Here is a 25940-nt window from a genome sequence, read left to right as displayed (position 1 = left end):
AGTATTGCAGGTATAATTGTCATACAGTATATTGTGTCATTATGGATTAAGTTATAAATGTAACTCTATCTGCAGGACAGAACAATTGAATCCATTATACCAAATGTAGTATTCCCACAATAATAATTTGTCCTTTTTCTGTATAGGACAGGGTTTTCATAAGTTTAATGCCGCATACCCCCAAATATGATATAATAAATATTTATATTGTTAATGTTAGATTATTATCTTTTGCTGCCTGTTACAGTACTTTATTTGTTCATTTATTTACACCTTTTTATTAAGTTTGTTTTTATTATTTTTAATTGAAAAGGTGATTCGATACTTTACTTAAAAAGTGAGTAACCCCAACTTGTAATTCTTAAGTAGACCTAAATTATTTTTTATACTTATGCGCATCGTTGGGAAACATCCACACACACACACTGATACACTATGGACAATTTAGCTTACCCAATTCATGTGCCGCTTGTCTGTGGACGAGACCGGAGCACCTGGAAGAAACCCACACGAACGCAGAGAGACATGCAAACTCCACACAGAAATGCCAAATGAGCCGATGTTCGAATCAGCAACCCAGCAACCTTCTTGCTGTGAGGCGACAGCACTACCTACTGCGCCACTGCATCTCCCAGGTTTTTTCACTTGAACTTATTATTTTTATTTTAAGTCAATGGGTTTATTTACTTTTTAAGTATAGTCACTTTATTAGTTTTATTTACTTTTTTGATTGTATTACTTTTTAGTTATTATTATGAGTATAGCATTTAGCTTATTTTAGTCCAATTGTTTTTCATACTAATGTTTATTTTTGATTTTTAAATGATTATGTACCTTATTTTTTTATTTTATTAATTAAATCGTTTTTTAATTTACATTTTGTGATTTTACGTCTTCTAAATATTTCCGCTGACTCCCAGAACTTTGTCTAGGTTTTTCTGAATGCATTCACAAAGTATATCATTAGTTTGAGTTTGTTTAAAAACAAAATAAACAACAAAACAATAAAAACAGTTTAGCATTACAAACAAAAACAAACAAATAATTTATTTAAACAGTGTGAGGATGCACAAGGTTCCTTTTTGTTAACATTAACAACATGAATTGACATAAACTAACAATGAAGAATATGCTGCCTCTACAGCTTTATTAATCGTAGTTTATTTAAAATCAGCTAGTTATTTTGTCATTAAACTTTGCTTTTATTTTAAGAACCTGAACTAACAATAAACAGATATTTCTTTGCTATAGATAAACAAAATGTCTAATATGTTTTTTTTTCTTTTTTTTTTTTATTGCTTTAATGAAATTGTTCTTCTTCTTTTGTAATTCATGTTTTATTTTGTTCCATTAAACAGGTTCGAGCCCTAGCTGGGTCAGTTGGCGTTTCTGTGTGGAGTTTGAATGTTCTCCCCATGTTTGTGCCAAAAATGAATTGAATAAGCTAAATTGGCCATAGTGTATGTGTGTCAATGAAGAGTGTATGGGTATTTCTTAGTGTTGGGTTGTTGCTGGAAGGGTATCCACTCATAAACATATGCTGGATAAGTTGGCGGTTCATTCCGCTGTGCCGACCCCTAAATAATAAAGGGACTAAGCTAAAAAAAAGAATAAATTAGTAATATTTTGTTTTTGTTTTTTATTATTATGATTTTTACCTGTTCCGGTAGGCTACTTAATTTTTTCATTTATTTTATTATATTTGCTATTATTCCATTTAATCTACACTGAAAAGAAGATTTGATACTTAAATAGTGAGTAAACCCTTTGTAACTTTTAATTCTTAAGTAGACTTTATTTCTTTTTTTATAATTATGCACATAGATCTTTTACTTTTTTAAATCAATGGGTTTGTTCACTTTTTAAGTAGTCATCTAATCACTTATTAGTTATTATTATTATTTTTATATTTGTATAGCATTTAGCTTATTTTAGTCCAATTGTTTTTCATACTAATGTTTATTTTCCATGTCAAAATGGTTATGCAACTCATTTTCAAATTTTATAAATTAAATATTTTTTTTTAATTTACATTTCCACTGACCCCCAGCATTTGTTTAAAAAAGGCAATCAAATTGAGGAAGGACAGAGGGATTTTTTTCTGAATGCATTCACCAAAGATATCATTAGCTTGACTTTATTAAAAACAACAAAAGCAACAACAACAAAAACAACAACTTATTGTTAAGAAATACTAACAAAAACAAATAAGTAAATTCTTTAAACAGTGTGAGAAGGCACAAGCTTCCTTTTTTGTTACCATTAACAATATGAATTAGCATAAAGTAACAATGAAGAATATGCTATCTCTACAGCTTTTCTTTACTTTTTTAAATCAGCTAATTATTTTGTTATTAAAATTAGCTTTTATTTTAAAAACCTGAACTAACAATAAATAGACCTCTTTTAACTAAAGGTAAAAAATGACAAACACTTTTTTTTCGGGGGGGTTGTTAATGCTTTAATGAAACTTTTTTCTTCTTTTAAAAATGTATAAACTGCAACACTTTATTTTGTCCTATTAAACCACCTAAAATCCAAAGGTCAATAATATTTTAAACTGGAAAGCTAGTGTTTGTTAATGGTTTGTTAGTACCGTGAATTGTGACCTAAACTAAAATGTTACCCTGGAAAGATCACATTAATGATACCTTACCCTTAAAATTGTAGCCTACACAAACTTAGTTTGTGCAGAGTCATCATGCAACTCGCTGGCTCTGTGAGTCTCCTCTCTGCCCTGTTGCATATGACTGGAGCTCCAGCAGTTTGCTGAGTCACTGTACATCAGAAACATTCCCTCAGGGCCATCTCATTAAGAGCTAATTGTCCCTCAATAATGCCAGTTTATACTCCATATGTTATGATATGACAAATAGAAAAACATACTGGCTTTCTAAATTGTCACTCAATTACATAAACAAGAGGCAGTCCTGAAAAACAGAAGCCAACATCATCCAGGGCTCCCGTTTGAGCCCACACCCAACTGCCTGAAAAAGTCCTCCTGGAGACGGGAGATAAGAGCGGCCTCCTGCCGAACATGACTCAACACTAGCAGCTAAAGAGATATGGCTACCTGGAAGGGTGAAACATTTGGATCACTGGGTGGAAAAAAAAAGACCCTCATTTATTACACCAATACCACAGCCATGAGGCAATGTACCGGAAACATCATTTAAAAATATAATGACAAAACATGGGAATTAAACAAGCCTATTTGTTTAAACCAAAATTGCTTTCTAACTCATTATTTATTGACTATTTCTATAAATATTAATGCAAAAATTATATCTCTTTGGATGATTGGAAGCAGTATTGTTAGTAGATCTGCTCTGAGTATAATAGTATATTTTAATCATATCGAACAGGTCAGTTTGCACTGCTTCAATCTTGATCTCAGCCAAAGAATGGAAATTTTAATTGTTAATTAAAAAAATATATATATGTATAGTGAATTTTGTATGTACATCTACTCTTTCTGCACCAAAAAAGCAATTAAAGGGATAGTTCACCCAAAAAAAATTTAATTCTGAGGATCATTTACTCATACTCAACTTATTCCAATGCTGTTAGAGCTTCTTTCTTAAGTAAAATACACTTTATGTAAGAATACTGGGGAAAAGCTATTGACTGTTTAATTTCAGTTTTGACTTTGGATGCCACTGGCTGTTTTTCCAACATCATTAAACATATTTTCTTTTGCGTTTCATCAGAAGGAAAAAAAAAAAGCTGTTTAGAAGCACTTGAGTAATTGAGCATGAGGAAATGGTAAGGAAATTACATTTTTTTGGGTGAGCCATCCTTTTAATAGACTTAAGTCACACAGGAACCAGCAAGTAATGCACAGTCTCAGCTGTTCCTCTGTTCGCTTCATACGTGACCAGAAACCGGCAGGATGTACAGCTTTAATCTCATGCAACTTCTGTTTGATATCATGATGAGGTGTGTTTAAAAATGCTGCTGTAGAAAAAACAAATCATTGCCATGTCAACATTGTGTCATGTTTACAAACTGAAAGAGGGTCATAACCTGGCATAACACAAAACAGAATGTTGACTTCAGAAGGCAATGGGAAATATTAACTGTCTGGTTACCAACATTCTTTTATATATTGTCTTTGATAAATTATACAGACCTTAATTGGAGGGTAAATGATGACCAAAATGTCATTTTTTTGGAGTGATACCTTTAAGGTGCATTTGCAGTATACAACACTTGCATACTGTAAACAGCTTACTAAATGAGGTTAGAGCTGCAGAATAGGACAAATTATTATTCACTATAATAATCAATAATATAATATAAATGACTTATATATCTGACTTCACACACAACATGTAGCATGTAGCATATCATATTCAAATTCTTTATACACTAAAGCTGTCTACTGATTAAAATGAATTACTTACTATATAGATTTTGTGTATGATGAGAGATTTTGCAGAAAATTTTGTCCTTTAACGTTTAACTCAATTTTGACCTGTGCTCATAGAAATGCTGTTTGTTGTTTGTTCAAACTACTTATTTAAAATGAGCTGAAACATAATTCTTGAGCTTTTGGGAGAAAACTTAATAATTTTTAGTTCAATCCACTTAGATGTGTTAAAAACAATGAGTTAACTTAATTCCTTCATGTTATCCAAACACAAATTAATTGTGTGAAACCCACATTTTTTTGAATGTGTGACCTTTTAATTCATTTTCATATTTTATTCCATTTCTGAGAGGGTGTGAACAAATCCAATGGCAGACAATATTCAAAGATGCAATAAATAAATAAATAAATAAATATACAAACAAACAAACACATACATACATACATACATACACTCCTAAATGAAACGGTTCTATCAAGCGCTTCATATATGGAACCCCAAAAAGGTTCTAAACAGAACCATTTTAAGGGTTCATTAAATAGAACCCCAAATGGTTCTTCGAATTCAAGTTAGATGGTTCTATTCAGAACCATTTAAGGGTTCTTTATTTAGGTAGCAGTGCAGCGCTCGTGCCCGCACCGAGTCTGTGTAGGCGCGGCAGGCCAAAGTCACGATGACAGGCTAGATTGACCATCAGGTCACCTGGAAAGGTCCCGGTTCTCCATATGGCCAGTCCGTCCCTGGATATTATTAAAACCTTTTGAAGCCAAACATATTTGAATAATCCATAGATGAAAGATCAGGTGTTGTTTATGAAGGACACAAAAATGCAGGCTAAATGTATTGTGAAATATTAAACCTTTAAGTATATATATAAATATATATATATTGTGTGAATGATGTGCTGTGGTGGACTTCCCCTTGCGAAAAATTAACCGTCACTCTCGAGGCTCTTTACCACCTGTCCTCGACGATGATTATTAGTTTTAAATAAATTATTAAATCATAAAAACATGGTACAGCACAGTATAAATAAATAAACTGGTTACTTTATTTATTTCACAAAATAATTTTTTAAAAGTGTTAAATATTAAGTATATATAAAATATAAGTTATATGCTAATGTGCAAACCTGAATGAAAAAAATCCCATCATACTGTACACTGATTAAGTTTTTGACCACAGCATTCATTTTATTAGGTTTTGACTCAAAAAGCTTTGTATATCTGTTATAGCTTATACATATTTTATAATCTTTACTAGATAATTATGTTATGAATCAAAAACTATAGAACCATTTTAATCAAAAAGGTTCTTTGCACTCAAAGAGTTCTAAATGGAAACATTTTTTGGGAAAAAGGTTCTACTGGCCAAGTATAGAACCCCAAGGTTCTATATAGAACCTCTAGGAACCTTTTTTTTTTTTTGGAGTGTACATACATACATACAGACATACATACTTAAATAAAAACAATCCTTTTTGATGACATTAATAACACTGTAAAAAAGCCTGGATTTCAGCAATATGAAATACCTTCATGTTGTCCTACATGTTGTCAACACGAACTCCTTAATGTTGTCTCAAATCAATTAAGTTATCTTTATTGTTTTTACAATTTTTTTATTTATTAAACATGAAAAATTAAGTTATTCCACAAAACAAATTTAAGAATTGTTTTAATCCAACTCACTAAAATATGGACTTTAAACATACTTTTCTAAATAAAATTTTAAATGCCATGTTTAAATTTAATGCAAGGATCTTAACAAAAATAACAACAACAACAACAACAACAACAACAGCAACAATAATAATAATATTAATAAGAAGAAGAAGAAGAAGAAGAAGAAGAAGAAGAAGAAGAAGAAAAAGAAGAAGAAGAAGAAGAAGAAGAAGAAGAAGAAGATAATTTATTCACTCACAGCATTCAGAGCATATACACAATTCCAGTTGTGCTGGAGTGCATTTCCCTAATTTATTCCCAGCCAACAATGATCACAAGTTCTGCTATTATTATAGTAGTTAAATGATTCTTTTTTTTTTTTTTTTTTTCAAAATCCACTACTGCAACTCTGGCCTGTGGTTAAGTTTCTTCTGAATATGATAAATGCGCAGAGTTGAGGGAATACATTGCGAGCAATGTTATGTAATACAATTACTATTCTAAGTAACACATAAAGTAATGCATTACTTTACACATTACTTTAAAAACTAAGTAATGTTATGATAATATTATACTGGGTTACATTTTGAAAAAGTAATGTGAGTTACATTTTTGTTGAATTACATTTCTACAGTGGAACTATTCTTAATATTTTGATTGCATTGAAGAAAGGAAGATTGTCTCAGTGGACAGTGATTTTACTTAACTAATAAGACAAAAATTACAAAAGTAGAAAATGCATTGCTATAAACTTTCAATAATCTGTATACAATGTATAGCTCTGGAGTCAGAAAGATAAGATTATCTCATAAAATAGTATTATGCTAAATTGTAATTATTTGGTGTGTTCTTTAAGGTAAATTAAGGTGTAGGATATACAGTGCCCTGTTAATTGCAGAGTCCCTCTATTTAAAAAAGAAAAAAGTTCTGTAAGAGATCAAATCTCAGCTAGGTAAGAAAAAGTAGCTCAAAAGCAACTCAAAAGTCACGTAATGCATTACTTATAAAGTAACGCAACAAGTTACTTTTTGAGGAGTAACTCAATATTCTAATGCATTACTTTTAAAAGTAAAGGCCTTTTTCGATCATCCACTTGAGCAAAAGTAGCAATCTAATATGCAACATTTTAGGATTTATTGATTTAAAGTGGAGTTTTTGAAGAGTTCCACAATTGAAGGCAACCAGAATAATGAAGTCAAACTTTCTTTATTAAACATGTTAAAAAATAAGAAATAAAAAATTAATTTTTTTAATTAAAAATAAAAAATATAGCACCCAAAATAAGGCCCTGTACAGAAGACTTGTACAGAAACAGGAAATTAAAATACAAATGAAAATGCTCAAGAAACCATCAAACAAGCAAAATAAATAACCAAAATGTCAACAGGTGTTAAAGGTCTGTTTTATGATATGATTTGAAAACAGGCCACGAAGATGCCCTAATAAACTTTAGGAGCTGAAACAACAAAGGCACGGTCCCTTTTGAGTTTACACATTGTTTTGGGCACATTTAGGAGAAGTGTGTCCAAATATGTAATAAACAATAAATCAAGCACAGCAGTCCCAAGATGAATGACTTTTTTCATGATGGTGTCTGATCTCATGATGTCACTAACAAGTCTTGACATGGTCAAAATGATAAATATGTAATGTTGGACCATGTGATGTTGGTCTTATGTTGCACAGGTAAATTTTTGGGAATAGCCAAAACAATTTTTTTTTTTCCACCAATCAGTTTAACATTATATAAAAATCATGTTCCATTAAGATATTTTAAAAATTTCCCTCACAAAATATATTTAAACTTTATTAGTGGTAAAATCTTTAATATTGGTATTAGGAATATGCATTGCATTAAACTTAATTTGGACAATTTTAATGGTGATTTTCCCAGTATTAACTTTTTTTTGTTGGCATTTCTGTGAGGAGTTTGCATGTTCTCCCTGCATTCGCGTGGGTTTCCTCCGGGTGCTCCGGTTTTCCCCACAGTCCAAAGACATGCTGCAGGTGAATTGGGTAGGCTAAATTGTCCGTAGTGTATGAGTGTATGAGGGTGACAGGCCCAGACGACAGGCCGGCCAGAATGTGTAAAAAAAAAAGATGTTATCATATGGACAAGTTTAATGGCTTGTTCCAAAGAGCCGACCCTGCAACCATACGGTACTAAGGCTAAAGAAGAAGAATATATATATATATATATATATAGGTACTGTTGTGACTTATAGCCTCTTCAACAACACATCATCACATGGTAGTTAAGGGGATCGTTGACCAACTATTTTGATTGTCCATTTGACTATTAGTAGACTGTCTGCTTAATATCTGTTGGTACTGCTCTTTCAACATACATTTAACTGATTATAAGAAATTTAGCAAGTACGTCAACTTACACTGACCCTAACTCTAAACCCAACCCTAAATGCAATCTAACAATTTACTTACAATTTAATGAGAATTAGTTGCAATGTTACTTTGTCAACAAACAGACCATCAAAATAAAGTGTGACCAAAAAAGGTTTTTGTGTTCATTTACTCACCATGAGTTTGACTTTTTTGCAGTTGAAAACAAAAGAAGATATGTTGAAGAAAACTAGAAAAAAAATGGTAATTGCTGACCCTGTAGTATTTGTTTTTTTCTTTGAAAGTCAGTGTTATTGGTTTTCAGCTTTCTTCAAAATATCTTCTTTTGTGTTCAAAAGGTTTGGCGAGAATAATTTGTAAATAATTTTTTTTTAGCAAACTAATCCTTAAGGAAGGAATTGGGTAATTTTGTTGTGAAACACTCACCCTGACTGTATTTAGCTACTATTGATAGTGTTTTGTTCTGTATGTAATGTAATTGAAATTATTTGACATATTTCATGTCAAATGGCCCTTGCTAATCCTTAATTAATAAACAAGGCCCTATGTATTTCACATTTTGGTTTCTCATTTAAACAGGCATCATTTCACTTTTCATTTAAGGAAGGTGTTCCTCCCATAACACTAAAACAGGTGACATGAGATAAAGAACCCCCCGTTCTTTTAAGAGAAATAAATAAATAAGAAATGATCAGTGCACTGTCCTAACCCGCCTCATCCCATCTCATGCATGGCTGCCAGTGATGGTCTACTGGGTGTCAGCTTTTATTGGCACGATACAAAGCGAAGTGCCAAGCTCTGCTGCCTCGATTCCCCGAGCAGATTCGGTCTCTGGAATAAAAGCTTGCAAAATGTCTCGCACGAGCACAGAGACATAGCAATGCTGGGCTGGAAGGAGGAAGTGCAGTGGAGAGGGGAGGGACCGCGCGCGGAGTTCCAGACTGCAGCCGCGGCGCTGAAAACTTGTGCGCATGGAGCGGCAGGGGACAGCTGGAAGAGCTTCATACTGCAAACTCAAGGAATAGCAGGTAAATCACTCTCGCAGGCTGTTCCAAGTCACAAATTTCAAACATTTAGTATAGGGAAGTTAAGGAAAGTTTTCAGTTCTTTTAAGTGCGGGCGAGAAAAATTGGCGTAGTGGAAATATTTTGTCCTGAACTCTAGCAGGTGCAAGCGCTTCAATCCACTTGACATGGCAAAAGGCGCGTTTGTTGAGCGCGTAAGCTTGAATACTTTGGCTTCAGGCGAGGGATTCTTTATTAGAGGTTTTAGGTAAAGGTCATATGTTTTCCTATCTTTTCCTTTGTTTTTGGTTTCATCTTTTTTTTCCAATTTTCCATACGGAAAAAGTTTCCCGATGTCCCAAATGTGGAGTCGGGTGAAATTTTCCCAGTCATTTAACTGATAATAAAATTAAAATACACACAATTTAATCGCGAATTGTGTTCCTTGTGAATATCCTGTATAATTGAACTTTTAAACGCACTTTCATTCTTTCGATACGCACCTGTTGCTCAGCATGGAAATGACTCACTATTTTTAGCAATAAAGAGTTTTCTACGAATAAAAAGAAGTCTGTTAAAATAACCCTTCATTTTTTTCAGAGATACTGTCTTGGGAAATGTATGAAATCGAAAGTTAATCGAGTTCATCGAACTATAAATGATAGTAGGCTATAGAAATAAATTACGCGGGATTTTCTTTATAATGCGAGAATATAAACTCCAAACGTTTTACTTTCGCTTGTACTAAATATTGCTTATCAGCAATTCAATTTAGAATGATTGAAACTAAATAATGAAGTGAGTAAAAGCTGTTTTTAAATAATAGGCTAATCTTTAATCTGTAAAAAAGTTTTTTTTTTTGTTAGAAAGTTATTCCTCTGTTTGTTTTTTGCAGTGTATAAACAGTTGAAAATAACTTACACGAATTCTTTGCTCATTTTTCCGATGCTGCATGTGTGTCTCGAGCTTCTCCTTTGTGTCCTTGTTTGGTTTCATGTACACTTGTTAGTGCTCACGACACAAGTCATATGTACAACAAACACACAGCAAAACTGTATTGATCAATTGAGTGAATATATAGCCTACCTCGCTCGACCCATTTCTTTCAATTTAAGAGGATTGGTTCATCAACCTTTTTAACAGAGAAACGAATTAAGCAAAAGTTTTATTTTACAGGGATGCCCTAACTTTAAAAAGTTGGAGTATAAATTATCTATTATCTATTAATTATCTATCTTTATTTGTTGTCAAAAAAGGTTCAAAATGTTTTATATTATATAATTTTTATGTTCAGTAAGCTGCGTTAATCAAGTGTGCTTCACTAAAGAAAAGGGGAATGGTTTTCACATCCGTGGTGTTAAAATAATTTCCCATTGTATGTTTTTTTGTTTTTGTTTGTTTTTGTTTTACTTTTTGCGCATCTTAATATAGAAATATCCCCGAATGCGAATTGTTTCCAGCACTCTAGATTTTAAAATGTGTAGAATATGCGCAGAGAAAGATGAAGTGAATAAACGAGTGCACTCATCGTCAAGTGTGTGGCCAGTGTAAATGATGCTACTAAAGAAAGCTTTTTATTTTTGTCGAAGCCTCAGAATGCAGTTCCTGTATATCATCTTTGACTGATAGTAATCACTATCTTACGCCCTCAAATGTGATGAAATCATTTCTGATGCAAGACAGGCTAGTCAATGGGTATCCTATTTAACAAAAATTTACAGAGCTTTTAGAAGTCCAGCATTTTCTATATCCGAAGCAATGTTCTGTATTATAATTAATTAACTTACTGTATGTGAACTTTAATATACCTTTTAGTGAACAGAGAATGCTTTTGTATTTGTATATTGTTAACAAATTTATTTGATGATTAAAAACTGATCAAATCAACAGTTCAATGAATTAAGTTATGAATAATAAATATTCTATTTATATTTTTTATTATTTTAAGTGTTAATAATTAAACAATAAAGGGAAAAAGGCTAAATCAACATATGCATTTGATGAATAAAAATCTGAATAAGAATAAGTTAAATGAATAAATCAATTAACAATAAATTCTACATTTATATATATATTTATTATTTTAAGTGTTATTTTTTTAAACAAAAAAATGTTTAAAATTTAGTTAAAATCCGAACATTGGTTTTAATACAGTCCTGTTTACCCCAAATGAGAACAGTTCTGCTATACTTAAATCTCTTTAGAAAAAAATCTAAAATTCCCAAAATTGTTTTGCATCCTTTTAGATTATTGCTGTTTATGCAAAGGTAAAAATTCCACCATTTACCCTATGCAGCTCTTCTTGACTCATTACATTTGGGATGTCATTTATGTAGTCATCCCTGAGTGAAATGAAGAAACTGCACTTGTTGCAAGTAGTTGTTTAGTTAAGTCATACTCACCTTTGAATGCCTCTAAAGCCAGCCATGACAATTTGTCTGTTTAACGGTTTTGCAGTGCAGAGTCTCCACCCTTCAACTTTTTTTTTCACACATAGATCTGTTTTCCTACCCTTTACACTCCCTTCTTTTCACACACACACATATACATGAACGCAGACACACTAAGGGTGTTTTAAAAGCCACAGCTCTTCCTGTCGCTATGATAATATGCTTGACTCTGCTAATCTCCTGTCTTGACTGTGACCAGTGTCCAACACGCACACTGAGGTTTGACAACACAAGCAAATCTGCAGGAAAAAAAGAGGTAGCTGAATGTGTGAATTTTTAGGATATATCAATAATTAATTTTTTAAACACCTGCAGGCCGTGCAGCTCACCAATACTGACCTGTAATTGTGTAGCTAACTGAGATGAGTGAAAGAATAAAGCTTTTTCCCCTGATGAATAACCTAATTGTACATGAACAAGTTCATCAAAGAGACATATTTTAATTTCTTCCTCGTCTTTGTCTGCACCATCACTGTTTCCACTCACTGTCACATCTGCACAGAAAAGGGGGCGCAGGGGAATACCGTACCACCACCCACACAACACACACACACACACACACACTCAACTTCTCCACTCGAGAGTTGTTCATGAATCTCACTTAGGTAAAAATAAAAAACTGTGAAAAAAATAGTGCATCAGACTTTAAGATGAGAGATGGTTTAATTTGTGGTATGAGTAATGCTTTATATTTCATTTATTTTATAGCATCATATTGCGCCTAAACCAAACCCAAACGGGACCTTACTTTAACCTAAATCAACAGCTCTTATCCTGTTATTTTTTGGCTGTTGAATAAGAATTTACAGTGGTTTCATGTTTTTTATTACTATTATTATTATTAGCAGTTTAAAACAACTGCAATAAAATACAAACAACTTTTATTTTAGCAGAAAACTACCAATTAGTTTAATAATTCATTTTTTATGTGACAAAACAAAACAAAACAAAACAGAGATCCATCTTAAGACAAAACAGAGACTAATGTAGGCTGTATAAAGACCATTTAGCAGTTTTTTGAGCTCAGGCCTTTTAGCCTTGTTTGTGACATTTTCAATGAAAAAAAAACACAGAATAAGAGTGCTGTACTTTATTTATTTATTTATTTATTTATTTATTTATTTATTTATTTATTTATTTATTTATTTATTTATTTATGGAACATGTTTTATTGATTTTTCCAGAGATGGGGAAAAAAGCTGGAAGGGCATCCGCTGCGTAAAAAACATGCTGGATAGGTTGGCGATTCATTCCACTGTGGCGATTTAAGATTAATAAAGGGACTAAGCCCACAATAAAATGAAATGACAGGAAATATTTTATTACTCCACATTAGGTGACTACTTACCACCTGCCAAATTGTGCTGCAAGTCTTCAAAAAGCATCCGAAACAGGTTGTCTTAAAAAAACTGCCTATATTAATCCAACCCATGTAGCTTTTGATGGCAATAAGTGCCTCTTGGTCTAAATCAAAGCCTAACCAGTGGCAAAAAAAAAAAAAAAAAAAAAAAACTGGCAGAGAAGCCATATTGCCATCCTTTTAGTGGCCAAATCTGTGGTGTTAAAAAGATTGTGATGTCCCATTTAAACAGTCAAAGAGGTCTGTGAAGATCCATCAGTAGCTCCCTGCCCTTCGTAACAGCTGGTCTGATCTGTGAATTGCATGTAAAATCTTACTGTTAATACTGTGCCAGTGAATTGCACCTACAAAGTAGATTAATCTGTTAATTAAATTGGGAGAGTAGGGGCAGCTTTTGTTGACTTCATTTCTGTGTAAAAAAAAATTATTTAACTTAAAGTTACTTGAACATTTACTCAATATTGACTTACCCACAGCGAGGGGTTAAAACATTTTGTGTTCAACAGAAGAAAATCAGGAGTGAGTAAATGATGACAGAAGTTTTAGTTTTGTGTGAACCATCCCTTTCAAATTAAAGTAAAATATATTTTGATGTACAGTACCAAGCTGCTCAAGTACCAATATCTGTGTATTTGTCAACTGTCAATTACCAGAAACAGGTGGTGACAAGAAATTCACATGATAAATGAAAGCTCATCAGCTATTCCACAATTTGATAAATATCTATAGAGTACACACTGTGTACATCATGACCAAACTCAATCATGATATACATTAAGTATATATTAAATACAAAAGTATGCCTTCAATTTAATAGTATCAGTTTGTAATCAGTTTTGTTAACATTATTGCACTTATAGCAGTACCAATTATACCTAGCAATTAAACCCATGTAGGGTGCATATACATGTAAATAAATTAAACTATTATAGCAATAATTGCGTCAATGTTGTTGTTTTTTTTTCTCTGAAAAGTACAGATGTAAAGAAAAAGTGACAAAAGCTCATATGAAATGGTTCATTGCTGCTTCATCTCATAAATTGTAAAGTATACAGTATTAAGAGGCTCAGATACACTCATAAAAAAGGCTTTCTGGGCCAGTGTCTTTTTTTAAATATGCACTCTACATTTGCTAAAATGTATTATTTTTGGTACTTATATGCACTCTTTTAAAAATGCACCAACCCAGTGACAACTTTTGCACCTTTATTTCTGACAGCAGTCTTGTAAAATATAGTATGTAATTGCACATAAAGATTAACAAATACACAAATAACCTATTTCTTTTAAATACAAATTACAATTAGCTTATGATGTTCTACTTCATGCACTAGTGACTTTTAACCCTCTCCATTTCACACAGCTCTTACGCATATACATATCTCAAACCAACGCAAGTCAAGCCCACACAAGGGTTTTGAGTAGCAAACGGGTCGTAAGTCTAGCGAGAAGTGTGATCCCCAGGAAGACTGGGACATTGCAACAGACGGTGGGCCGCTGGTTTTCCACTATTTGTTCCAAGCGCGTGGAGCCATCTGTCATTAAAACAGGAAGGCCTATGTCCCCCTTCTCCCAAGAGCTCAGTTCAGCTTGCTTGGCTATTTTCAGGATCTTCACTTCTCCCTGTGTGGCTGCGGGGCCAGCGCGAGGCCCTAGCGGGAGCGTCTTGAAGTGGCAGCGAGGCCGAGGCTGTTGTGCCCATCTGCTGTGGACCCAAGTGGGCACTACATTATTAATGGGGCCACGAGTGCTGGTGACTTTTCAGATATGCAGGCCTGCCCTGAGGAAGTGCTCACCACTGACTCCTTCGGAAGAGTCAGAAAAAAAACTCATGTTGACGCCGCCTCACATTTTCACTTGTCCTTATCTCTCAGCCTATACTATGACATAGAGTTAAACACAACTCAGTTGGGGTTATTTTGAAAACCTAGTGCAGAGTCAAATATGGGCAAACCCAGTACTTGGTTGTGTTGACCCATTGGATTACCCCGTATCTTGCATAAAACAAAAAGGTTGAAGGGAAAATCACAGATAACATAAATAGAGACTAGATTAAAAAACTACAATAAATCAACATTTGCTTATAACTTGGATAAATAGTGCATGGTTTTTATGCATTTAATATTACATACTTTACATAAAAATAAAAAAGAAACATTTCCACATTTAATTTATGCAATCGGTATGTGTTACCCCTTTCACTCAAAGCCAAAGGATGCCATGACTGACTTACCCTGCCTGGAAACAAACAGTATGATGTTTTGAGAATGTTTTTACTTTAATTGAATTCATCCTAATAACTACTAACAGCAGTGTATTTATTGCTAGGCGAATAGCACTGAGTTCTCCCCTACCATAAAATGTTTGATGCTTAAAATGTGGGCCTCACAGCTAGAAGGTCGCTGGTTCGAGCTCCGGCTGGGTCAGTTGGTGTTTCTGTGAAGAGTTTGCATGTTCTCCCCGTATTTGCGTAGGTTTCCTCCGGGGTCTCCGGTTTCCAAAAACATGGGGTATAGGTCAATTGGGTAAGCTAATATTGTCTGTAGTGTTTGTGTGTGAATGAGTGTGTATGGATGTTTCCCAGTGTTGGGTTGTGGCTGGAATGCCATCCACTGCGTAAAACATATGCTGGATAAGATGTCGGTTTATTCAGCTGTGGTGACCCCAGATTAATAACGTGACTAAGCCGAAAAGAAAATGAATGAATGAATTATGCTTAAAATGTTGTTTCCTAAAACATTCTCTACTGGCAAATTTGTCTTAATGGAAATCAAAGGTCTTCTATTGGTTAGAAGCTTTCTGGATTTTTACCAGTAAAAAAAATCTAATGTTCCCCTTCATTCTTATTTTGTTCTCAAATCAAACAAGAGCCATATGGGAACATGAGAAGAACGTTATGTGTTTGCTGGGCCACAGCTGGTTTGTTTCGTCAGGAAGAAAGGGGCATATAACTTCAGTGTCACAAGATTGCCCCAGCCACTAAACCCAACAGCTTTAAAAACTAATACAAAACTACCCAACAAATAACACAAATAAAATGACAGTACAGGCTTAACTCAGCATCTGGGTTGGAAAAAAAAAACCCACTGTTTCTTAGAGTGTGATTTTCCCTTATTTCTTCATCTGCGCTTATTCCTTGTCTTCTTTAATTTCACCTTCTTTCTGTCAGCTCACATATCAGTGTTCGTTTGAGTGTGTGTATGTGTGCGTGTGTTAAAGAGAAGCAGAGAGACGCAGAAAGACTGGGCCTGCCGGGCTCACCCATGCATGCTCAGTAAATTAGAGTGAACACGGGCGCCAATCAGCTGCCGATGCCAAACACCCGCATCCTCCATGACCCTGGGCCATCTAATTTTCTGCTTAATTTTGCGGCAGTCAGTTTGCATTTTTGGATGATTATGTGGTGGGAAATTAACAATAAATAACAAATGTGGTCTGAAAGCCTGTTCCTTTCGAGACTCGCACCCCATCGCGGGCCTTGTAGTCCACCAAACACATTCTCTAAGTTCAGCCTGTCTGTCAAAGCGGTAATGAAAATGTCTGTAGTTCTTTGTAATGTAATGTGGAAGACAGTGGAGTGTGCTGCTGGAACGGGCCATTCTTGCCAGGGTGATGGAGATACACAAAGAAAGGCCATTCTCCTTTAATCACCAAGCACTTCTCTTATACAAGGTTATTTTAGAGGCAGCAAGCCCTGATGATACTCTTTCTGTTTTATTTTTGCTCCTGTTAGAGTACCTGCACAGGATGGAGACTGAGGAGGCACAGGAAATGTCCCAGATAACAGGTAAGAGCTTCTCTTATTCGCTTAAAGCCACAGTGAGGCCTGGACAATCAAAACAGGCGAGCACAGATAGCCGTGTTTGAATATTCAACAACAGTATATGTGGTGTGACTCAGTAGATGTTAATGCAAAAGGTATTCTAGACTGTTTTCTAAAAGTCTCAGATATTAAACAAATGTTTGATTAATTCTTAAAACAATATTGTTTGCATAAATTAAAACTGATGACTTTTACATGAGTAGATTTTTGAATACAGATTGAATATGGTAAACAGAAGCTCGAACATGCTTACAGAAAACAATGTAGTTTGACTTTTTCAGCTTTATTTATAACGTTTGCCATTGAAATTCCTGGCTTTAAAAATAAACTTTAAAATCTGAGGAAGCATGTAGTTCCCCCACCCCTCTGTTGTATTCATACAACAGTGCTGTCTGGTTCTTGAATCTGATTGGCTGATAGCAGAGCAATATTCTGCAAAACCAGAACTCCGACAGCCTCCCCACCTTTCTGTATTTCTCAGCCCACATTGAGTGACAGCAGATCAATAAACTCACTACTGTTTGACAAATATTGGAGCTGTTGGACAACATAATGTACTTTTGAGGCTTTTAAGGCTGGAATGTAGTTGTTTAGATTGCAACTAGGCAGTTTATTTATAAGGATAGTGCCTATTTTCAATATTTATAATTTTGAAGATACGGCGCCATCCACAAGAATAAGAGAAGCCCTTAGAGAAAAAAAAAACACAGTGTAATTTTAAACTACAACTGATCAAATCATTATAAAACTGGTAGTTGACATTCTAAGTCAATCTCTCTTTTTTGTACGTTGTAGTGCTGTATTTATACCAAAGTAAGTGTAGTGTGTTGAGTGTGAGATGGGACTCACATAATAAAAATGTATGTATTTTTTGTTTGCCACACTATTTATAACTTTTGCCATTGAAATTCCTGGCTTTAAAAATTAACTATAAAATCTGAGGAAGCATGTAGTTCATCTGTTTGTTTATAACGAGTCTCCTGTTTTCGTTACTGCAGACTAGTTCAGTAAAAAGAAAAAATGCAAAATTTTTCCTTACTTTCCTTATTTTCCTTTTTTCCTTATCGCAAACACAACAGTAATCTGGTGGTTTTAGCTTTTAGGTTAATTATTGTGATATCTTGATTGCAACACAGAAATACAGATATCTCTGTAGACGGATGGCATTTCATGACGTTGTGCCATAAATTCCTAAACAAATGTTTGATTAATTCTTAAAACAATATTGTTTGCATAAATTAAATTCCTAAATTCTGTTTTGTCATCAGTTTATGCAAGAGAATCATTTAAATACTAGCTCTAATGAGAAGTTTGTAAAGTAGCAAAAGTTTCTCCTGTTCAAATGTGAATGAAATGCAAGAGAAAGTACTTCCTTGTATAAAAGGGTTTTTAGACTCTCCATGTTTAATTTTCTTTTTTTATATACTCGATTATGCTGTTGAATTGTTGTATAATCACAATATCAGGTTAATAGGTTAATTAGGTTAACTAGGCAGGTTAGGGTAATTAGGCAAGTTATTGTTTAACTATGGTTTGTTCTGTAGACTATCGAAAGAAAATATAACTTGAAGAGGCTAATAATTTTGACTTTAAAATCGTTTTAAAAAAATTTAAACTGCTTTTATTCTAGCAGAAATAAAACAAATAAGACTTTCTTCAGAAGAAAAAAAAAATTATCAGACATACTGTGAAATTTCCTTGCTCTGTTAAACATCATTGGGAAAATACTTAAAAAAGAAAAAAAAATTAAACGGGCTAATAATTCTAATATTATAACTCTTGTCATATGTTGGCAGAAAATGATTCATTAAGATGGCTAATAATGTTCATCATATTTTTAAATTAAATTTTTGCAGTATGTTTATTTTTATTAAAGTATATATTTTAAGTACTTTTTACATTCCTGCTTTTTGGATTTAAGATGCCATGTCAGACACAATGGAGCTACTAACATCACTGTGAAGAGTAGGGTTAGGGGTGGGGTTAGGTGAGTGCATTAAAAGCATTAGATGCAGCTCACCTTGCAACTGCACCAAGTCTGCATTCAGACCCCTCTCGAACCCAAGACCCACAGTACCGAATTCCATTGACTTTCAGTATATCTTCCGTAACATTCTTCAAAGTATCTTTGAATGACTTCATACAGGTTTGACTTTAATATGACATAAGCAATACTATTGACAATCTATAAAAACTGTCTATTCTGATGACATGCTAAGGCCTTATATACTGATGTACAGCTACATGACAGACAGATTCCATTTTAAAATGTGCGTTCACCACTTTCAGAGATAAAAAAATAAAATGTACCACAAGGATGACTACGTTACAGTAAATGAGCCGATCCAAGGTCAATGCAAACACTATTCCAGGAAAATAGATACAAGGAAAAAGGAACACACTATGAAGGCTGTAGGGTCAGCATTTGTGTCGACATTTTCATTTCTAAATAAAGTTACAAATCTTGCACAAGACTCCCTATAGTGAGCTCCAAGGATGTTGAATTATTGAGAATAATATATTTATGCTACTGAGTGTCACGCAGGGACACAATAAACCAGGAGCAACCACAATACAACCCTTTTAACTTTAGGGGAAGTGGGCAAATTTTATGCCCCTGGTGTCACCAAACGGATATGCAGAAATTATAAATATGCTCAACTGTGGTTGGATTTAGCTGACCAACAAAAATTTAAAACCTACATGTGAAGTCGGACACCTTCTTCTTCTCATGGAGACTCATGCATGATGTTTGTATATAGTGGATTAGATGTTGTCAAATAAACACACATTCCAGGCATTATCATAAAGCAATGGAAACACATCACTTTTGTGTATTTAACATTCTGCTTAAGATTTACCTGTATCTATCTGTATTTAGCTGTACCTGTATCTACAAATTAAACATTCATTATAAGCATATGCTGTTTAAATGAACATTATCACACCATAGCCCTACACTCTCAGAAAAAAAAGGTACGTAAGCTGCCACTGGGGTGGTTCCTTTCTAAAAGGTACAAATTTGTACATTAATGGTCCATATTGATACCTTAACGGTACATATTAGTACCTAAAAAGTACAAAAGTGTTCCTCTTAAAATTTTTAGGTACTAATATATACCTTTGAGGTACCAATATGGCCCCTTTAAGTACAAATATGTACCTTTTGAAAACGTACCACACCAGTGACAGCTCATGTACCTTTATTTCTGAATGTAGGATATGGTTATATTGATATGACCGGGATTCCAGGCTACTTGCCATTGCTTCTAATAGCTGTGTTGATAAAAATCCATACTAAAGAAATACAAGTGTGGTATTTCTGGTGTTGAAGTTTAAAGAAATTTAACATTATGTTATTAATTACTCTCCATTCCATCTCATTCCAAACCCCTGAGATCCTTATATTGGAACACAAATGCAGATATTTTAGATTACATCTGAAAGCTCTCTAATCCATGGATGATTCTAATACATTCAAAGTTTAGAAAAATACCAAAAAAAATTCTCAAAACAGAACAAATGCCTTCAGAGGTTCAATCGGAATATTATGAAGCAACAAGAATACTTTTGTGCGCAAAAAAAAAAAAAAAAAAAACAGTGCTCCGTGAATGCACACCCTGACACTGAGAAGAAACTGTCGAATAAAGTATTTCTTTTTGCTTTATGTGCCCACAAAAATATTCTAGTAGCTTCATTTTAATCCAATTGAATCATTTTCTGCTCTGGACAGATTTGTTTTGTTTTGTTTTTTAATTTAGAAGTGCTCTAAATTAATAATTCAATCATTAATAATTTGAATCAGTTAAGTTAAGAGTTGTTGAGTCGAGAACAGATGTTCTTTGATCGGTCAAATTCAAAAATTCATTCTCCAGTGCAATTTTAGAACAGATTTGACAGATAACTGACAATATTTATGTCATTCATGAATAAAACACTTCTGTAACATTTTACATATATTAGTGTATGTATAAAACATAGTTGCCACAACATAACATATTCCATGCATGACTCTTTAATTTAATTTCCACTATGGCATATGGTGTAGGAGGGCTGTGTCTGAATCTGTATTGGTATCTTCTTTATTATGTTTTTAGGAAGAGACAGCCCGATGAATGCTAATGAAGGCGGAGAGGATCAAGATGAGGCCATGCCTGTTCCTGAAGACTTGTCAGCAAGCACTGGCCTCCAACACAACAATCGCACAGATAAACCACTGGGTGAGTCAGGCCAGTCTAAGCTGGGACATGACCACAAAACTACCTCATTTACACATACATGCAATGCTTAGACTGATATAGCACCCACTGCAGCTCCCTCTTAATGTCAGCTTAATGCAAAAAACTTTCAAATGCAACACGGGGAATGAAAGAGTGCATGTAACGTCTCTCATCCTCCCTGCAAGATCACAGAGCGAGTGCACTAGATTTTTCAAACACACTCGAGGGGGTCAGAATCGTTTAAATTAGATTAAAACTCGCATCTTCAGCTTTTGCAATTAGATTGTGCCTATTTCTTTCATCTGCTTGATGTTTGTTTTCATTTGTTATACAGTATATAACTTTCGAATTTTAGTTCTAGAATATTTTTAAGTGTAAAAATGAACTATTTTCCATTTAGTCAAACTGGTTGTTCAAACTGACTGGTTTCTGAATATTTTAACAGCAGATTTCTAATTTAATCCACTGAAACAGTTTACTCATGAACTGAGCCTGCACGTTACGTGCTCAGTTGTATCATGAACTCTTTAGCCCCCACATATTAGGAAATCTTTCTCGACTTTTTTATACTTCTTTACTTTGAAATTGATATAATAAACTTCCTGTTTTTTTTTCTTTATTTATATCTTTCTATTATAATTTTCAGCTTTTTAGAACTTAAATTAGAATAATAATTTAACATTTTCTGTAGCTATCAGTTATTCAAGAGCAAAATCTAATTATATACTGCTGTTCATCGGCTTTAGTACACCTAGTAGGTTTTTAGTAATAACTTTAGGGTGAATTATACTAAACTAAGTATATTAATATTTTTTTAAATGTTATTTATTACTGTGTTGGCAAAGCTCATTTTAAGTCTTGTGTGCTTCGTTTGAAATCATTTTAATGTACTGATTTGGTTGTCAAGAAAGATTTCCTATTATTATTCCCTTTAAAATGTTTCTGTTTAAAAAACTTGATGCATTATTCAAAATCATTTAATGAATAATCTATTTGAAAAGATTCATTTGAACATAGATATCCTTTAAATAAAATACAAAGTAATTTTGTTCAATTTAATGCATCCTTGCTAAATGAAAATATGAATTCCTTTAAAACAAATTGCACAGACTCCAAACACATGTACAGTGCTCAGCATATTTTTATATAATTATAATTATATTTTTATCTATTCCTTAGTGAATGTAGGCATAGGCATGTATTTCAATGCATTTAAACAAAATAGATTTATTAATCAGAAATATTTATTAAAATAATATTTTAGTCATTAAATATATTTAGAAATTGAAAGATATAACCTACAAAATTTAAACTAAGTTTTTATTTATTTATTTATTTATTTATTGCTTCTTTTGATTTTTTCTTCTTTTTTAAATTTGTATTTAATATTTTTTATAACATAAATTTGGGTGTGCTAATTTTTGGACCGTTATCATAAGTTATTTTGTTAGATAAGCTCCAGATTTGGCTTCAGTACTGACTAATCTAGTATATATATGCACAAATGTAATATTATATAGCTTCTTTTCACAAACATGAATTTAAAAGATAGATTTGTGAGGAATGTACTTATATATGCTGAGCACTGTGTACACAGTAAAAAATAAATCCATGCTTTTACGTTTTTTTCCAGCAGCTGGGGTGCTGAAAAGAAAACATAAAATAACGGCCGTTAAATTACAGATATTTATTGTACAATAACAGACAGAAATTTATCATAAATTTAAATTTAAGTAAATTTTTGTAATTTCACGTCCCTTAATGTACTGTAAACTTCTGTAATATAACACCCATTATTATAGAAAAAAAAATTATATATAGAAAAAAACGCAAAGTTACGGATTTTATTTACAGTGTATATAAGTGCTTGTTTTACTTCTGTTTTAACAAAACTAATACAATAATATGATTTCTCAATAAAAATAAGCAGCAAAAAGTGCAAGATAGTCATAATAATAATGAATTTAGTGTTAGCAGTGTAAAAAGAAAGTGGGTTAACTAAAGCGAAAATGGGTGGGAATGAATTTGGCTAACCAGAAGTTAACAGATGGCCTGTTTAATATCTTGATGTATTTTAGTTTGGAATTTTCCCCTCCAGAAGTTCCAGATTAATTTGGACTTAATATGTGACCCGTTCACTTTGAAGCTACTGAAAGTAAAAAAAAAAAACACACACACAGAAAGAAAGAGAGAGAGAGAGAGAGAGAGAGAGAGAGAGAGAGAGACGAAGAAAAGACGAGAGGAAACTGAAATAGGATGTGCAAGAGTTTCCTAAGAAGAACTTGCCAGAACTCAGTTTCAACACTCACTCAGGGAGATAAAATGTTCAGGAGCAACACAGGGCAGACGCAGTAGCTTATCACATGCACATGCAAGTGAACACTCTTACACACAGAACACACAGCTCTGCACCTGCGCTTATGCCTTGCTTTCACTTCAACTGCCATGATATTCACACACTTCCCCACACACACACACACACAAACTCAAATGCAAGTCCAAAAGACGTGCTCCGCTTTCAGCAAAATAGCACTTTCATATCTCACTCGTGAGTTATATAAAAAGCAAAGTCATACCAACACAATAATGAAAGACTACAGATGCTGACGGAGTTACATTACTGGAAAGAAAATTAGTCATTTAATTAGGATGACATTTTGAACACTAATGAGAGCATTCAAATGGCATAAATCTCAAAAAATGTATGCCCCAAATACAATTTTCTTGTATAAATGTACAAGAACAATAAAAAGTGATTCCACAGCTACAGTTCACTCAAAAAAATGACTATTCTGTCATCATTTATTTACCTTTCATTGTCATAGACCTGTTTAAGTTTCTTTTTTCTGTTGAACACAAAAGAAGTTATTTTGGAAAACCTGTAACCATTAACTTCCATAATATTTGTAAAAGTAAATGGTTACATGTTAACATTTTTCAAAATGTCTTCTTTTTTGCTAAACAGGAAAAAAAGAAAAATGTATATAAATGTATATAAAGTAAATGTATAGAACCAATTAGATGTGAGTAAATTTTCATTGGGTGAGTTATTCCTGTAAACTTTTAAATAAAATATTCTATTATATATATTCTATTCTCTTATTGAGATTTACGAATGTATATGTAAAACAACAATAATAGAAAAAAGTATTTAAAAAAAATAAAATGTATTTTCTGTGGAATGAAACGAGGAACTAAAGTGAAACACTAGTATTAATGTTTGTGTGAATGTTAATGTGCGTGCATCTGTCTGTCTTCATGTTGTCCCTGAAGATATAATCAGCCAGTGTGTGTGTGAGAGGATGTGAAGACAGTATCTTCACAGTGCATCATTGCTTCTCTGATTAAGTGTATCAAGGGAATATCTGTGCAGACTGTGCAGTGCTGCTCAATCAGATGCATGGATACAAGCATAGAGTATCAAAAAATCAACACATGCAGAGACGGGTCTTAGAGAGAGCGTTGCATGTTTGCTTTCCTGCTGTAATGAAAGACCCAGATATTCTTTTGGTTTAACTGTATTTACTGTCTTTGAACATGAAGCAGAAAGAGCCAAGGCAATTTTTCATTTTAAATAATTGTTTATGTCAATATGAGGGACACAATTTTTCTTGTGGAAAAATAAATGTGCTTAATTGTGTTGAATGCGGACATGTACTTCAGTCTTAAATGAATGTTTGTGTACAAAGTGCACTGGCAGATAATATGATATAATTAATGAAAATGTGTAATTATATGCCTAAGCATATATACAGTTAAAGACAAAATTAATAGCTTTATTCAATTGTATTCTTTTGCAGATATTCCCCATGTGAAGTTTATTGGAGCTAGATTATAATTTTAAATAATAAAAAATATTTAAAAATTTTCAAATTCTTGAGAACGTTTTATTTATTTTAGTTTGACTTGGGGGGGGGGGGGGGCAGTTTTTAAATGATTAAAATTAATTTAATATTGGCTCAGAGGTTAGCACTGTGGCTTTAAAACAAGAAGGTTACTGGTTCTAGTCCCAGCTAAGCCAGTTGGCATACCTGTGTGGAGTTTGCATGTTTTCCCTGTGTTCATGTGGGTTTTCTATGGTTTCCAAAGACATGAAGTAGTGAATTGGGTAAACTTTGAAATTTGGCTGTGGTGTATGAGTGTGTGTGTGTGTGTGTGTGTGTGTGTGTGTGTGTGTGTGTGTGTGTGTGTGTGTGTGTGTGTGTGTGTGTGTGTGTGTGTGTGTGTGTGTGTGTGTGTGTGTGTGTGTGTGTGTGTGTGTGTGTGTGTGTGTGTGTAGCAGAAAATGTGTGTGCAAAAATATTTCCTAAAGGAAAATGAAAAGAATGAATATTAGTACTCTTAAGATTTTTTTTCTCTTGACTGACTACAGAATAAACCAATATTGCCAAAGATGTGCCTAACCTAACTAGCCTAGTTAAGTCTTTAAATTGCACTTTAATCTGAAAACTATTAACTTGCAAAATAACTAGTAAAATATTATGTACTGTCATGGCAAAGACAAAAGAAGTTTAAGAAAAAAAAACTATTAGTTATTAAAACTATTATGTTTAAAAATCCATTCTCCAATCCAATCCAAATCTCTATTATGCAGCACTTGGAAAATATTTAACCAGGATTAGAATTTAAATTAAAATAAATTTATTAAACTAAGGCTAATAATTTTGAAATGCATTTGAAAAGAA

The 25940-nt window shown here is 33.2% G+C and overlaps 4 protein-coding genes across 11 annotated transcripts in view; 2 read left to right on the top strand and 2 right to left on the bottom strand.

Moving 5' to 3' along the window:
- LOC147841024 (uncharacterized) overlaps positions 1-25940 on the bottom strand; it is a 485466-nt gene that overhangs the window by 33537 nt on the left and 425989 nt on the right. The window lies entirely within an intron of this gene.
- The window catches only part of LOC147834160 (uncharacterized), a 439063-nt gene that overhangs the window by 10003 nt on the left and 403120 nt on the right, over positions 1-25940 (top strand). The gene's annotated exons all lie outside the window — the stretch shown is intronic.
- Positions 1-25940, bottom strand: part of klc1a (kinesin light chain 1a) — a 209886-nt gene that overhangs the window by 22309 nt on the left and 161637 nt on the right. The window lies entirely within an intron of this gene.
- ikzf1 (IKAROS family zinc finger 1 (Ikaros)) overlaps positions 8995-25940 on the top strand; it is a 36976-nt gene continuing 20030 nt past the window's right edge. For 3 of the 8 annotated variants that reach the window (XM_087277357.1, XM_087277355.1, XM_087277352.1), the window contains exons 1-3: positions 9082-9426; positions 16946-16999; positions 21133-21255. In XM_087277357.1, coding sequence (XP_087133483.1) covers positions 9129-9426; positions 16946-16999; positions 21133-21255 — 475 coding nt within the window. In that variant the 5' untranslated portion in view covers positions 9082-9128. 8 annotated transcript variants of the gene reach the window in all.

The sequence above is a fragment of the Danio rerio genome, chromosome 13 (assembly GCF_052040795.2).
Source record: "Danio rerio strain M-AB ecotype USA chromosome 13, GRCz13ab, whole genome shotgun sequence".
Taxonomy (NCBI): domain Eukaryota; kingdom Metazoa; phylum Chordata; class Actinopteri; order Cypriniformes; family Danionidae; genus Danio; species Danio rerio.
The sequence above is the reverse complement of the archived record's forward strand: the minus strand, read 5'-3'. Positions and strand labels throughout refer to the sequence as shown.